Below are 14,310 nucleotides of genomic sequence, written 5' to 3' on the forward strand. Positions count from 1 at the left end.
TTCATTATAATTACACTCAGCCCTTCCTTATTCGGTTTGACATGAGGCAGGGATGGAATAACATTCAGACCAGCTAAAATCCAGCTGAATTCTCTGTCATAATCACAAACAACAAGCATTGTAAATGTGACTGCTACTTGCCAATCAACCGTGACTTTGATTGCTTTTAAACTAGATCTTAACATCTATCAATGAAATATTCATCAACCTTTCAGTAAATGTAAACATTGTGACTTGAAGTCTAAAGGTCGATATTAAATTGAAAGATGGTGACACAGGAGGCAAGTAAATCACTTTAACTGTTGACAATTCGCCTTTATTGGAAGCTGGTTGTGTATAGTGAGGTTATATAAAGTCCCTGGACAGAAGGGAACAAAATGAAATGATTGCATGTTAAGTATAAAACAATTGTGACTGCTGCTGTGCTTGCAACCTGATTGCTCTTGTAACAATGGGCTAATCTGCCTGATAAGCAGAGAAGTTTATACCTTAGAACTTGTTGAAATAGCAGCCTCTGAATGACACACAACCTGCCTGGTGCACTGATAACCTCACACCCCGTGGCAAGGGTGGGTTTATCCTGTGGTTGCAATGTTGGATGAGCTGTGACATTTGCAAAAATGGGACCTTCTCTGAACTTCCCCGTGGGTCTTGTGAGGCTGTTGGATTTGGTTATTGATTACCCATTAAAGCTGACAGAGAAACTCAGCTATACTAATTGATAGCCAAAGAGTACGCTTTTAGCAATGTGATCATTATTAATAACTTCCAATCAGCCACAATTGCCCACAGAGTATCATTCCTTCAAGTAGTGAATTATTTTAGATGTTAAAAAGATGTCAGCTTTTATATTTCTTCCTCTCTATTGGTGGTATAGCGGACAGTGAAAAGGGTTCTCAAAGTTTACAAGGGGATCTAGACCAACTTGGGAAGTTGGCCAGAGAATGGTAAATGGAATTTAACTCAGACAAGTGCAAGGTGTTGCACTTTGGTGAGTTAAAGCAGGGCAGGACTTACACAGTAAATGGTAGGGCCCTAGGAAGTGTTGTAGAACAGAAGGACCTAGGGCTACAGGGCAGGCACGGTAGTATAGCGGTTAGCATAACGCTTTACAGCGCCAGTGACCCGGGTTCAATTCCGGCCGCTGTCTGTAAGGAGTTTATACGTTCTCCCCGTGTCTGTGTGGGTTTCCTCCCACATTCCAAAAGGCGTACAAGTTGTGGGCATGCTATGTTGGTGCCGGAAGTGTGGCGACACTTGCGGGCTGCCCCCAGAACACTATGCAAAAAGATGTGTTTCACTGCGTGTTTTGAAGTACAGTACATTTGACTAATAAAGATATCTTATCTTATCTTATACATAGTTCCCTGAAATTGGAGACACAGGTAGACAGTGTGGTGAAGCAGGTGTTTGGCATGCTTGCCTTCATTGGTCAGAGGAGTGAGTACAGGAGTTGGGACATCATGTTATAGCTGTACAAAACATTGGTGAGACCACATTTGGAAGACTGTGTGCAGTTCTGGTCACCTGGGTATCAGGACGGATGTCATTAAGCTGGAAAGGGGGCAGAAATGATTCACGGGGCTGTCACAAGGACTGGAGGGCTCGAGCTATAAGGAAAGGCTGGATACAGCTGTAACATGATGTCCCAACTCTTGTACTCAGTGCCTTAACGAATGAAGGCAAGCATGCCAAGCACCTTCTTCACCACCCTCTCTACCTGTGTCTCCACTTTCAGGGAACTATGTACCTGTAGCCCTAGGTCCCTGGGTTCTACAACACTTCCCAGGGCCCTACCATTAACTATGTAAGTCTTGCGGACTTTTTTCCTTGGAGCATAGGAGGCTGAGGGGTAGCCTTGTAGAGGCTTAAAAGATCACGAGGGGCATACATAATGTGAATGGTCACAGCCCTTTTCCCAAGGAGGGGAGCCTAAAACAGAAGGGTATAAGGTGAGGGGGGAATGACTTAAAAGGATCTGAGGGGCAACTTTTTCATACAGAGGGTGGTGGGTATGTGGAACGAGCTGCAGAGGAAGAGGGAGAGGCAGGTAAAACTACAATGGTTAAAAGACATTTAGACAGCTGGGAATGGTTTAGGGGGATAGGAGCCAAACATGGGGAAGGAGTCCAGTTTCTAGGGCAAAATAAATTCCCTGATTTCCAGAGACTTTTTCAGGTACAATAAGATGGACTCTTGACTTCACAATCTACCTCGTTATGGCCTTGCACCTTATTGTCTGCCTGCACGGCACTTTCTCTGTGACTGTAACACTTTATTCTGCATTCTGTTATTGCTTTTCCCTTGTACTACCTCGACGTACTGATATGATGTGATCTGATGTGATGTGACGAAATGACGTGATGTGACGAAATGACGTGATGTGACGAAATGATGTGATGTTACGGCACGGTGGTGTGGCGGTTCGCGTAACGCTTTACAGTGCCAGCGACCCGCGTTCAAATCCGGCCACTGTCTGTAAGGAGTTTGTACGTTCTCCCTGTGTCTGTGTGGGTTTCCTCCGGGTGCTCCAGTTTCCTCCCACATTCCAAAGATGTACAGGTTAGGAAGTTGTGGGCATGCTATGTTGGCGCCGGAAGCATGGCGACACTTGTGGGCTGCCACCAGAACACAACGCAAAAATATGTATTTCACTGTGTGTTTTGACGTACATGTGATGAATAAAGATATCTTATCTATCTTATCTAGTATGAGACTTGTTAAGGTAGACAAGTTGGTCAGAAAGGATGTTGGGCCGAAGGGCCTGTTTCTGTGTTGTATAACTCTATGACTCTACTCTTTCATCCAAATTTTCTTTCCTTCTTCCTAAACTTTCCTTCTCATTGAGGGGTCAGCGGTGGAAAGGGTGAGCAGCTTCAAGTTCCTGGGCGTCAACATCTTGTAGAGTCTATCCTGGGCCCAACACATTGATGCAATCATGAAGAAGGCATGCCAGCGGCTCTACTTCCTTAGCAGTTTGAGGAGATTTGGTATGTCACCAAAGACCCTCACAAATTTCTACACATGTACGGTGGAGAGCATTCTGACTGGTTGCTCACCGCCTGGTATGGAGGCTCCAATGCAAAGGATCGCAAGAGGCTGCAGAGGGTTGTAGATTCAGCCAGTTCCATCACGGGCACAACTCTCCGCACCATCGAGGACATCTTCAAGAGGCAGTGCCTCAAGAAGGCGGCATTGTCATTAAGGACCCTCACTATCCAGGACATGCCCTCTTCTTATTACTACCATTGGGGAGGAGGTACAGGAGCCTGAAGACCCACACTCAATGATTCAGGAACAGCTTCTTCCTCTCTGCCATCAGATTTCTGAACCATCCATGAACCCATGAACACTACCTCATTATTCATTTATTTTGCACTATTTACTTATTTCTGTAATTTGTAGATGTTTGTCTATGTACTGTACTGCAAAGCAACACATTTTACGTCATATGTCAGTGATAATAAACCTGATTCTGATTCTATGCTCCTCCAATTCCGGTCTCTTGCTCATTGCTGAATTTCATTATTCCATCGTGAAATCTAAACTCTGCGATTTCCTCCATAGTCTTCTCTCCCTGACTCCCTCTTGTTCCTCCTTCAAATTATTCCTCAAAAATATCCTTAACCAAGCTTTTGGTCATTCTTCCTAATATCTTACAACGTGTTAAACTTTGTTTGCTAATGTTCCTGTTTTGTTCTCTTAAAGGTGCCATATAAATGTAAGTTGATGTTGTATCTGCAATAACGTAAAATCAAAAATCTGCAGATGCTCGAAATCTGAAACAAAAGTGATTGGAGGAAAAACCCAACAGGTCAGTCAGTGTATGTGGAAAGAGAAGCAGTCAATGTGTCCAGCCGATGACCCTTCATCAGAATTCATCCATCACCAGTCCTGCTGAAGGGTTGTAGACCCAAAATGTTGACAGTTTCTCTTTCCACAGATGCTGCCTGACCTGCTGAGTGTTTCCAATATTTTCTGCTGTTGGAGACACAAGGGTCTGCAGATGCTGGAATCTGGAGCCAAAAACGAGCTGCTGGAGGAACTCAGCGGGTCAGGCAGCATCTGTGGAGGTAAACGGAGAGTCGATGTTTCTGGTCGAGACCCTTCACCTGGACTAGTGAAGGGTGTCAGTCCGAAACGTTGACTGTCAGGTAGCATCTGTGGAGGGAAATGGATAGTCGACGTTTCAGACTGACACCCTTCACCAGTCCAGGTGAAGGGTCTCGACCAGAAACATTGACTCTCTGTTTGCCTCCACAGATGCTGCCTGACCCGCTGAGTTACTCCAGCAGCTCGTTTGCTGCTCTTTTTTTTCTGTTGTTGTCGCATCTACACTTAATATATGCACTTTTTCTCTCTCTCTCTCTTCTTTATCTGTTTATCTCTCTGCTTTATAAATTTCAGTGGTAAATGTTCTGGATATTCCATTCCCTCACTGTACCACTCTCAGAATGCAACCTCTCAGGAACAGATTTCAAAGGAACCCTGTGGGAACACATCTAAGTAGCAGGCTGCACCGCGAGATGCCTGCCTCCAGTAAGATTCTAGAGCCAGGGAATGAATAAGGAAAACTTACTTTCCGTTTGTTCCCCAAGGAGACGGAACTTGCGAGGCTTTCGAGGAACTCTGTAACGTAGAAAACCATTAGTGAAACGCAGTAGAAGCCTAAGGCAGCTTTCCAAGCAAGACAAGTGTGGTTGCAAATTCCTTACTTAGAGAAAACGGGATAAGAAGCCAGCCCGATGGAGCATTGTTTGCTGCGGGTTTCATTGGCAGATTAATTAAAGTGAAGCAACAAAGCAACCTGCCCTTTGATCTTTCACCCATGGATGTCACGAAACACAATTCTGAGATCACAATTAACTTGTCTGCAACTTGAAGTGTTGACACTTCACACAGGGAATGTGTGCTTGCCACAATTCAAGTGGGTGGCATTCTCACCTCTGAATCAGATCAGCTCCAGGCACTTAAGCACAAATACACAGGCTGACACCCCAGTGCCATAACAAAGGAGTGCCACACTGTAGGGGCTGGTGTCTGTTGGATGAAATGTTAAACCAAGGCTCTATCTGTTTCTACAAGTAAAAATATTCCATGGCATTCTTTTGAAGAGGAGTGGGGGGAATTACCCCTGCTGTCTAACAATTAATTATCCCTGAAAAAAGAGCAGGAGGTACAGGATCCTGAAGACCCACAGCTCAAGGTTCAACAACAGCTTCTTGCCCACTGCCGTCAAATTCTTAAACCACCTGAAACACCCAACACTAGCCCAGACTATATTTCATTTTTCTCTCCCTCAGTTTGCACTAATGTTATGTTTATTTTGTCATGTAAGTTATATATAATTTATTGTAATTTAACTTTATGTCAACTCATGTTTGTCATGCACTGTGCTGCTGTTGCAAAAAGCGAATTCTCATGGCACTTATACCCTCTGTATTTACGCCTATGACAATAAACTTGAACTTAAACATTTCTGGTGCAGATTAGCTGGTTGTTGCTATATTGCTATTTGTGGGAGCTAGCTGTGCACACATTTCCATCATATTCCCTACGTTACAATGCAGGTTATAATTCAGAAGTGTTTCATTGGCTGCACAAGTGCGTTGGGGTATTCTGGAAGGGGTGGGAAAGACCCCATCTAAATGCAACCATTTCTTTCTTTAACGGCACTGTTTTGCTTTAGACGATTAACCAGAGGTTTCAAGTTCAAACTGAATCATGGCCAATCCTGAAACTGGATGCAATAAATCTGGTGATATGTGGGCAAGCAACTGAAAATATCAATGAAAGATGTTGGATGACTGATTTTCCCAACTGGTTGGCTCATCCCCTATGGGAAGGGATTGTGTGGTTGACGTCGAGTGACCTCTGCAGTGGCGTGGTGAGTAGTTCTTTTCTGACAATAATCATCTCTAAATGAAAGACCAAGGGCTGCTCCTCAGGGCAAGTGACATAGAACATAGAACAGTGCAGCACAGGAACGGGTCCTTCGGCCCACGATGTTGCACCGAACTAATTAAACTAGTAATTAAATGCCCAACTAAGCTAATCCCTTCTGCCTACACACTGTCCATATCTCTCCATTCATGTCCCGATCTAAGAGCATCATATCTGCCTCCACCACCACCCCTGGCAGCACATTCCAGGCACCCACCACACTCTGTGTAAAAAATCCTACCCCGCACATCTCCTTTGAATTTACCCCCTCTCATCTTAAATGCATGCCCTCTGGTATTAGACATTTCAACCCCATTAAAAAGATACCAGCTGTCTATCTATGCCTCTCATAAACTTCTTTCAGGTCTCCCCCCACACTCTGCTGCTCCAGAGAAAACAACCCAAATTTGTCCAACCTCTCCTTATAGCACATGCCCTCTAATCTAGGAAGCATCCTGGTAAACCTCCTCTGCACCCCCTCCAAAGCCTCCACATCCTTCTTATATATAATGGGGTGACCCGAATTGAATGCAATACTCCAGATTGATACTCCAGTGTTCCTCCTTTTGGGCTGCGTTACTCTATAACAACTCTCCTCCCTCGATGCTTCAGGAGGCATTTGTTTAAGGAAGACAATTTGTTTAAAGGTCCCTAATTTTCCAATTACCCCAGTGACATAATCCTGAGGAACTATGCTGTTGATATAGTGTCACATCCCTGTTTACCATCCTCAGTTTATAGGATCTGAGAGAGGCTTACCCAAGGGAAATAAAATATTCATTTATGACTGAAATGGGAACCCCAGCCAGGTTAAGATAAAGGACCATCAGAATTACTCTGGGGCAAGTTTGACACTTTCTGCTTGGGTAGTGGAGAGGGAAATGCAAGGAAGCTGGTTGTGAGTCTGCAAAGAAGCCCATTAGGTTCAAAGCGTTAAACAAAATGTCTTAACAGAACTCTCAGAGATTTGCAGAGGGCTGGGTGGGGAACTGGTGTTGTCCAGTTGTTAACCACAGAAGAAGTTGTTACCCCATCCTTATTGGCCTGGGGAAACGATGGCAGGCCCTTTTTGAAATAACGACAGTTATAAAGTCAAGTAGTACAGAAGCAGGCCTTTCAGCCCACCAAGTCTGTACTGACCATCAAGCACCCATTTACATTAATCCTACATTGATCCCGTTTAATTCTCGCCACAGTCCAGTCAACTCCCCCCAGATTCTACCATTCATCTATGCATTAGAGCCAATTTACAATGGCCAATTAACCTACCAACCCACACATTTTTGCGGTGTGCAAGGAAACAGGAGCACCTGGAGGAAACCGATGTGGCACAGGGAGAATATGCAAACTCCATGCAGACAGCAGCTGAGGTCAGGATTGAACCACTGTGTCACAAAAGGGCATGTAAATAATTTGGCAGAAAATCAGAAGTTTGTGTGAAGTGAGGAGTGATCTTCCCTCAATCAAATGTTGAGGAGGAAATTAAATGTGGTTGATTGGCTTTGAAGCATTTCGAGTCTGACCTCAAGGCTGGTGTGATTAATAGGTCCTTTCTCAAACGATTTTCAACTGAACCAAAGGCAAGGCAGGGAGACGATTTTTCTTCCAGAGCAGTGGAATGTTACAATCTGGAACGCACTGCTTGGAAGGGTGGTAGCAGATCAAATAGTGAATTTCCGAAGTGAATTGGGTCTGCGTTAGAACTGAAAGTATATACAAGGCAAGGGGGAAAGAGTAGGAGTGTGAGGTGGAGGGAAAATTGGATGGTTCATTCAATGTATTGCTCCAGCCTTGGCACAGGGGAGAGGGAGAAGGTCAAATAGGCTCCTTGTATCATTCAGTGATATAGGGTGAGGATAAGCTGGCTTCTCTGCTCTGGCACAAATGACTAACTGTGGTTCCTAGTGTTCTAGATAGCTGCAGAACTAATCCAAAAGGAAACATTCTGTTTGGATCACAGTTATGAATAATTGGCAAAGTCTGCGGCTTTTTAAATATTCATTCTGTGACTTGCTCCAAACATAACAATAAGGAGGTGATTAAACAGCCAAAAGGAGCAACTGCTTTTGGGAAAACTTTGCATCAGATTGAGTTTAATGCACTGACAATTACAAAACAGAATACTGACAATGCTTTAACTATTTCAGCTGTTGTGTTTGACAAGGATTCCTGAATAGTAGAAGTCAAACATAGAACATAGAACACTACAGCACAGTACAGGCCCTTCGGCCCACGATGTTGTGCTGACATTTTATCCTGCTATAAGATCTATCCAACCCTTCCCTCCCACATAGCCCCCTATTTTTCTATCATTCATGTGTCTATCTAAGAGCATCTTAAATGTCCCTACAACCTCTGCAGGCAGTGCATTCCATGCACCCACCACTCTCTGTGTACAAAATTTACCCCTGACATCCCCACCATACCTTCCTCCAGTCAGCTTAAAATTATGCCTCCTTGTGTTAGCCATTTTCGCCCTGGGAAAAAGTTTCTGAATGTCCACTCGATCTATGCCTCTTATCATCTTGTGCACCTCTATCAAGTCACCTCTCATCCTCCTTCTCTCCAAAGAGAGAAGCCCCAGCTCACTCAACCTATCCTCATAAGACATGCTCTCCAATCCAAGCAGCATCCTGGTAAATCTCCTCTGAACCCTCTCTAAAGCTTCCACATCCTTTCTATAGTGAGGTGACCAGAACTGAACACAATACTCCAAGTGTGGTCTGACCAGAGTTCTATACAGAGTTCTATACAGCTCTTGAACTCCCGACTAATGAAGGCCAACACTCCATACGCCTTCTTAACAACCCCATCCACCTGCATGGCAATCTTGAGGGATCTATGGATGTGGACCCCAAAATCCCTCTTTTCCTCCACACTGCTAAGAGTCCTGCCATTAACGTTGTATTCTGCCTTCAAATTCGATCTCCCGAAGTGTATCACTTCACACTTGTCCGGGTTGAACCCCATCTGCCACTTCTCAGCCCAGCTCTGCACTCTATCAATGGAGATGAGATTTTCAGCTGAAATCAGGGAGACATTACACTATAGCAAAGCCACAGAGGTTCATCATAGAGAGAAGAACCTTTCAGCAGTGAACACAAGTAATTAAAAATGTAACTGGGTGCTTGACAGGAGCGCACTGAGCCACCAAGATCGGGTGACAGAAGATTTGATCAAAAAATAGGCTTAAGGTAGAGATGGGTAGAGAGGGTGAGGTTTTGGAAGGGGTTCCAGAACAGCTGAAGGCACGTTGCCAACAGTGGAATGATTGTATGTCCAGTAATGGAGATGTCAGAACCTTATAAGGCAGTGACGGAGAAGGATGACTCACTGAGGGACTGGAAAATGCAATGACTTATGGAAGTGAGGTTCTTTCACAAGATCACAAGACAGAGCAGAAGTAGGCCATTCGGCCCATCGAGTCTGCTCCATGAGCTAAACTAAAAACTATTCCTATCTAGCCCCAAATTCTGGCCTTATCCCCATATCCCTTGATACCTTGACTAATTAGATACCTATCAATCTCCTCCTTAAACACCCCCAATGATTGGGCCTCCACAGCTGTACTTGGCAAAGAATTCCATAATTTCACCACCCTCTGGCTGAAGAAATTTCTCCTCATTTCTGTTTTAAACTGGTACCCTCTAATTCTAAGATTGTGCCCTCTAGTCCTGGACTAACCCACCAAGGGAAACAGCTTAACCACATCTACTCTTTCCAGTCCTTTCAACATTCGAAATGTTTCTATGAGGTCCCCTCTCATTCTTCTGTACTCCAGTGAGTACAATCCAAGAGCCGACAAATGCTCATCATTCCGGGAATCATCCTCGTAAGTCTCTTCTGAACCCTCTCCAACATCAGTACATCCTTCCTAAGATTTGGGGCCCAAAACTGCACACTGTATTCCAAATGAGGCCTCACCAGTGCCCCATAGAGCCTCATCAACACCTTCTTACTTTTATACGCTCTACCTCTCGAAATGAATGCTTTCACTTTCTTTACCGCCAATCTGACCTGGTGGTTAACCTTTAGGGTATCCTGCACGAGTACCCCCAAGTCCCTTTGTACTTCTGTACTGTGAATTTTCTCCCCATCTGGATAATAATCTGCCCGTTTATTTCTTTTTCCAAAGTGTACAACGGCACATTTCTCAACATTGAATCTCATCTGCCATTTCTTTGCCCATTCTCCTAAACTACCTAAGTCTCTCCGCAACTTTCCTGTTTCTTCAATACTCCCTACTCCTCCACCTATCTTGGTGTCGTCTGAAAACTTAGCCAAAAAACCATTAACTCCATCATCCAAATCATTAATGTACAAGGTAAAAAGAAGCAACCCCAACACCGACCCCTGTAGAACACCACTAGTAACCAGTAACCAACCAGAACAGGATCCCTTTATTCCCACCCTTTGCTTTCTGCCAACCAGCCAATGCTCCACCCATTCCAATATCCTACCAGTAATTCCATGAGCTCTCATCTTATTGATCAGCCTCTTGGGCGGCACCTTGTCGAAGGCCTTTTGAAAATCTAAATACACAACATCCACAGCCTCTCCCTTATCCACCCTACCTGAGATTTCCTGAAAAATCTCCAATAGGTTGGTCAAGCAGGATCTTCCTTTCACTAAACCATGCTGGCTTGGACTTATCTTGCCTTGCACCTCGAGGTATTCCATAACCTCATCCTCGAGGATCGATTCCAATAACTTTCCCACCACCGATGTCAGACTAATAGGTCTGTAATTTCCGTTATGCTGCCTCCCACCTTTCTTATACAGCGGAACCACACTTGCGACCCTCCAGTCCTCCGGAACCATGCCGGAGTCTATTGATTCCTGGAAAATTATCACCAATGCCTCTGCAGTCTCTAAAGCCACCTCCTTCAGAACCCGAGGGTGCATCTCATCTGGTCTGGGAGACTTATCAGTTTTTAGTCCATTTAGCTTCCCTAGCACCTTCTCTCTAGTAATCTTGACTGAACTTCAGGCTGAAGACAATAAAGTTCCGCAAGGATGGGCGAAGGTTTAACAGGACAGTGTAAATTAAGATTTGGGCCACAGAGTTTTGGATGAGCTCCGGTTTATGCCTATGGCAACCACTTGAGATTTCAAGATTAATACCACGAACCCATTCTCTCTGTGCTGAATTGTGCATTTTGTTTTAAATACACATCCATTTTTTGCTTAAAAGATGCAATTGTATCTGTCTCAACTATTCCCTGTGGCAAAGCATTGCACGCTTCAACAAGTCTACGTGTAAACAAGCTTCTTGTGGTGCTTTGCTCAGTCTCTTGGTGATAATTTTAAAATTGATGATTCCTTGTCACTGATGCCCCCAACCAGAGGGAACAGTTTATCACTTTTGATCTATCAAAGCATCTCATCATTTTAAAAAAATTGCATCAAATGTCCTCTAATGTTCTCTACTCTATTGGAAACAGACTGAGCAACCTAAGACTACAAAAATGTTGCTTCACATGAGGAACAGTATAAATAAACTTGTTTCTCACATTAGGAATATGAGATTAGGTGGAAGATCACATTTAGCATGTTGCAACATTCAATTCAATCATAGTTAGGTCGCACTTGGAGTGTTGTGTACAACATGGAGAGTATGGATTATGTGGAGAGACTAAGGGAGCTAGGGCTTTACTCATTGGAGAGAAGGAGGACGAGGGGAGACATGATAGAGGTATACAAAATATTAAGAGGAATAGATAGAGTGGACAGCCAGCGCCTCTTTCCCAGGGCACCAGTGCTCAATACAAGAGGGCATGGCTTTAAGGTAATGGGTGGAAAGTTCAAGGGAGATATCAGAGGGAGGTTTTTCACCCAGAGACTGGTTGGTGCATGGAATGCGCTGCCTGGGGTGGTGGTGGAGGCTGATGCGTTGGTCAAGTTCAAGAGATTGTTAGATAAGCATTGGAGGAATTTAAAATAGGGGGATATGTGGGAGGAAGGGGTTAGTTAGTCTTAGGCGTGGTTTGAAGGTTGGCACAACATGGTGGGCCGAAGGGCCTGTATTGTGCTGTATTGTGCTATGGTTCTAATTCTGGTCACCCCATTACAGGAAGGATGTGGAGGCTTTGGAGGGGTGTAGAAGAGGTTTACCAGGATGGTGCCTGGATTAGAGAGTATGAGCTATAAGGAGAGGTTGGACAAACTTGGGTTGTTTTCTCTGGAGCATCAGAGGCTGAGGGGAGACCTGATAGAAGTTATAAAATTGTGAGAGGGTAGACAGTCAAAATCTTTTTCCCAAGGTAGAAATGTCAAGTACAAGAGGACATGCATTTAAGGTGAGAGGGGGAAAGTTTAAAGGAAATATACGGGGCAAGTTTGTTTACACAGAGAGTGGTGGGTGCCTGGAACGGGCCGCAAGGGGAACTGGTGAAAGCAGGTATGATAGTAGCGTTCAAGAGGTTGTTAGATTAACACATGAATATGCAAGGAATGGAGGGGTATGGATCATGTGCACTTAGAAGAGATTTAGCTTAATTCGGCATCATGATCAGTGCAGACATGGTGGGTTGAAGGGCCTGTTCCTGTGCTGTACAGTTCTATGTTCTATGGTATGGATGATCCCTACTACTCCATTTCCTGCCTTTGCTTTAAACGCCACGGCAAATTTACTCAACAAAAACACATCAAGCTCAATCCAGCAATCCCCAATTCTCCCAGAATATCCACTAAATTATGGGGAAGTCGTTTCTTCCACCCACTGTTAACAATGTATCTCCTGATTTATGGTCAATCTCACATCCTGTCAGTTATGGTGGAGTGGGTAACACTCAGAGACAGAAGGTTCCAGGTTCAAATCCTCCTCTGGGGACTCAGGTGTGTAACCCCAGGCTGACGCTCCAGTGGACCATTGAGGGAACACTGAATGCAAGAGGTTCCATAGCACCATGCTCTGGAAGAGAAGGTCTGTTACCCCTGCTGTCATGATCAATATTTATCCATGATAGAGCTCGCAGTGTGTAAACTCATGGCCATACTGCCCATATTACAACCATCACTAATTTCAAGGAAAGAAGAAGTTCATTGGCTAGGTGGTGCTTTCAGATGGTCTGAAAGAAATGCAAAAGGTTTAATATTAATGCAAGCTTATATTTTTATAATAGCCTCCTTCACAGGAAACACATTCTTACTTTGTGTTCATCTCTACAACACCAGTGTCAGTCTCTGGGAGCTTCTGCCCCCAGTGAGATCTGAGTAAATGGTAGTGTAAAGGCAGGTGGCTCAGACTACCTGCAGTGATAACTGGCTCAGATGAAATTACCTTAAAATATTCCATCAAGGATCGGGAATATTTCATGGCGTGGTCTTTCTTAAGTCGGAACATCCTCAAGTAGAGAAGCGACAAGCATCGGTAGCTAGATTTAATTGGAGAAAGATTGTGTTAGGCTAAGCAATCAAACAATGCACTTTATGTCAACAATGCATCTGATACTGCATAAGATATAGGAGCAGAATTAGGCCATTCGGCCCATCGAGTCTGCTCCACCATTCAATCATGGCTGATTTATTTTTCAACCCCACTCTCCCACCTTCTCCCCGTAACCCTTAACCCCCTTACTAATCAAGAACCTATCAATCTCTGCCTTAAATACACCCAATAACTTGGCTTCCACAGCCCTCCATGGCAATGAATTCCACAGATTCACCCCCTTCTGGCTGAAGAAATTCCGCCTCACCTCAGTTTTAAAGGGACGTCCCTTTATTCTGAGGCTGTGCCCTTGGATCCTAGACTCTTTTACTAATGGAAACATCTTCTCCACATCCACACTATCCAAGCCTTTCAGTTATATTGTAGACAGATGAGGTAAAGACGAAACATCAAATTTGGATGGTGGCACTGTATAAAACTATGATCATGAACAAATGTTGCTGAATCCTCGACATTTTGAAGGACAAGCCTTTGCTCATTAAGCAACAAACAAAATGGTGGAGGAACTAAGCAGGTCAGGCAGCATCTGTGGAGAGAAATGAACGGTTGCCATTTCAGGTCGAGACCCTTCATCCAGACTCTTGTGAAGTGGTGGAGGCCAAGGAATTGAAAGTTATTGAAATGGTGGAGAGCATGCAAGGTGTCCCGGAAGGGACTGGACAAGAGAGGACAAGACGGAGCGGAGGTGTGAGGAGATGCTCAGTAGGGCAAGAGCAGGCAGAAACAATGGCCTACTGGGGCAGTCTTGTTTGTGAATCTTGGGCAGGAGATTGAAAAGGGCAGAGCGGGGTTGGGGAAACTATAAGGTTGGAGGCCGTGGGGGGGGGCAGGAGAAATGAGGAGATCCGTGATGGTGTGGGAGAGAGTGGCCTCATGAACGTTAGTGGCGTCGTGGTCAAGGGGTATGTATGAGGAGC

The 14,310-nt window shown here is 44.5% G+C and overlaps 1 protein-coding gene across 2 annotated transcripts in view; it reads right to left on the reverse strand.

Annotated features, from left to right (window-relative positions):
- Nucleotides 1-14,310, reverse strand: part of aff2 (AF4/FMR2 family, member 2) — a 568,957-nt gene that overhangs the window by 16,616 nt on the left and 538,031 nt on the right. For both annotated transcript variants that reach the window (XM_052021245.1, XM_052021246.1), the window contains exons 18-19: nt 13,226-13,319; nt 4,580-4,629 (exon numbers count right to left, since the gene is read on the reverse strand). In XM_052021245.1, coding sequence (XP_051877205.1) covers nt 4,580-4,629; nt 13,226-13,319 — 144 coding nt within the window. The remainder of the gene's footprint in view (nt 1-4,579; nt 4,630-13,225; nt 13,320-14,310) is intronic.

This window comes from Pristis pectinata, chromosome 8 (genome assembly GCF_009764475.1).
Source record: "Pristis pectinata isolate sPriPec2 chromosome 8, sPriPec2.1.pri, whole genome shotgun sequence".
NCBI classification, from domain to species: Eukaryota; Metazoa; Chordata; class Chondrichthyes; order Rhinopristiformes; family Pristidae; genus Pristis; species Pristis pectinata.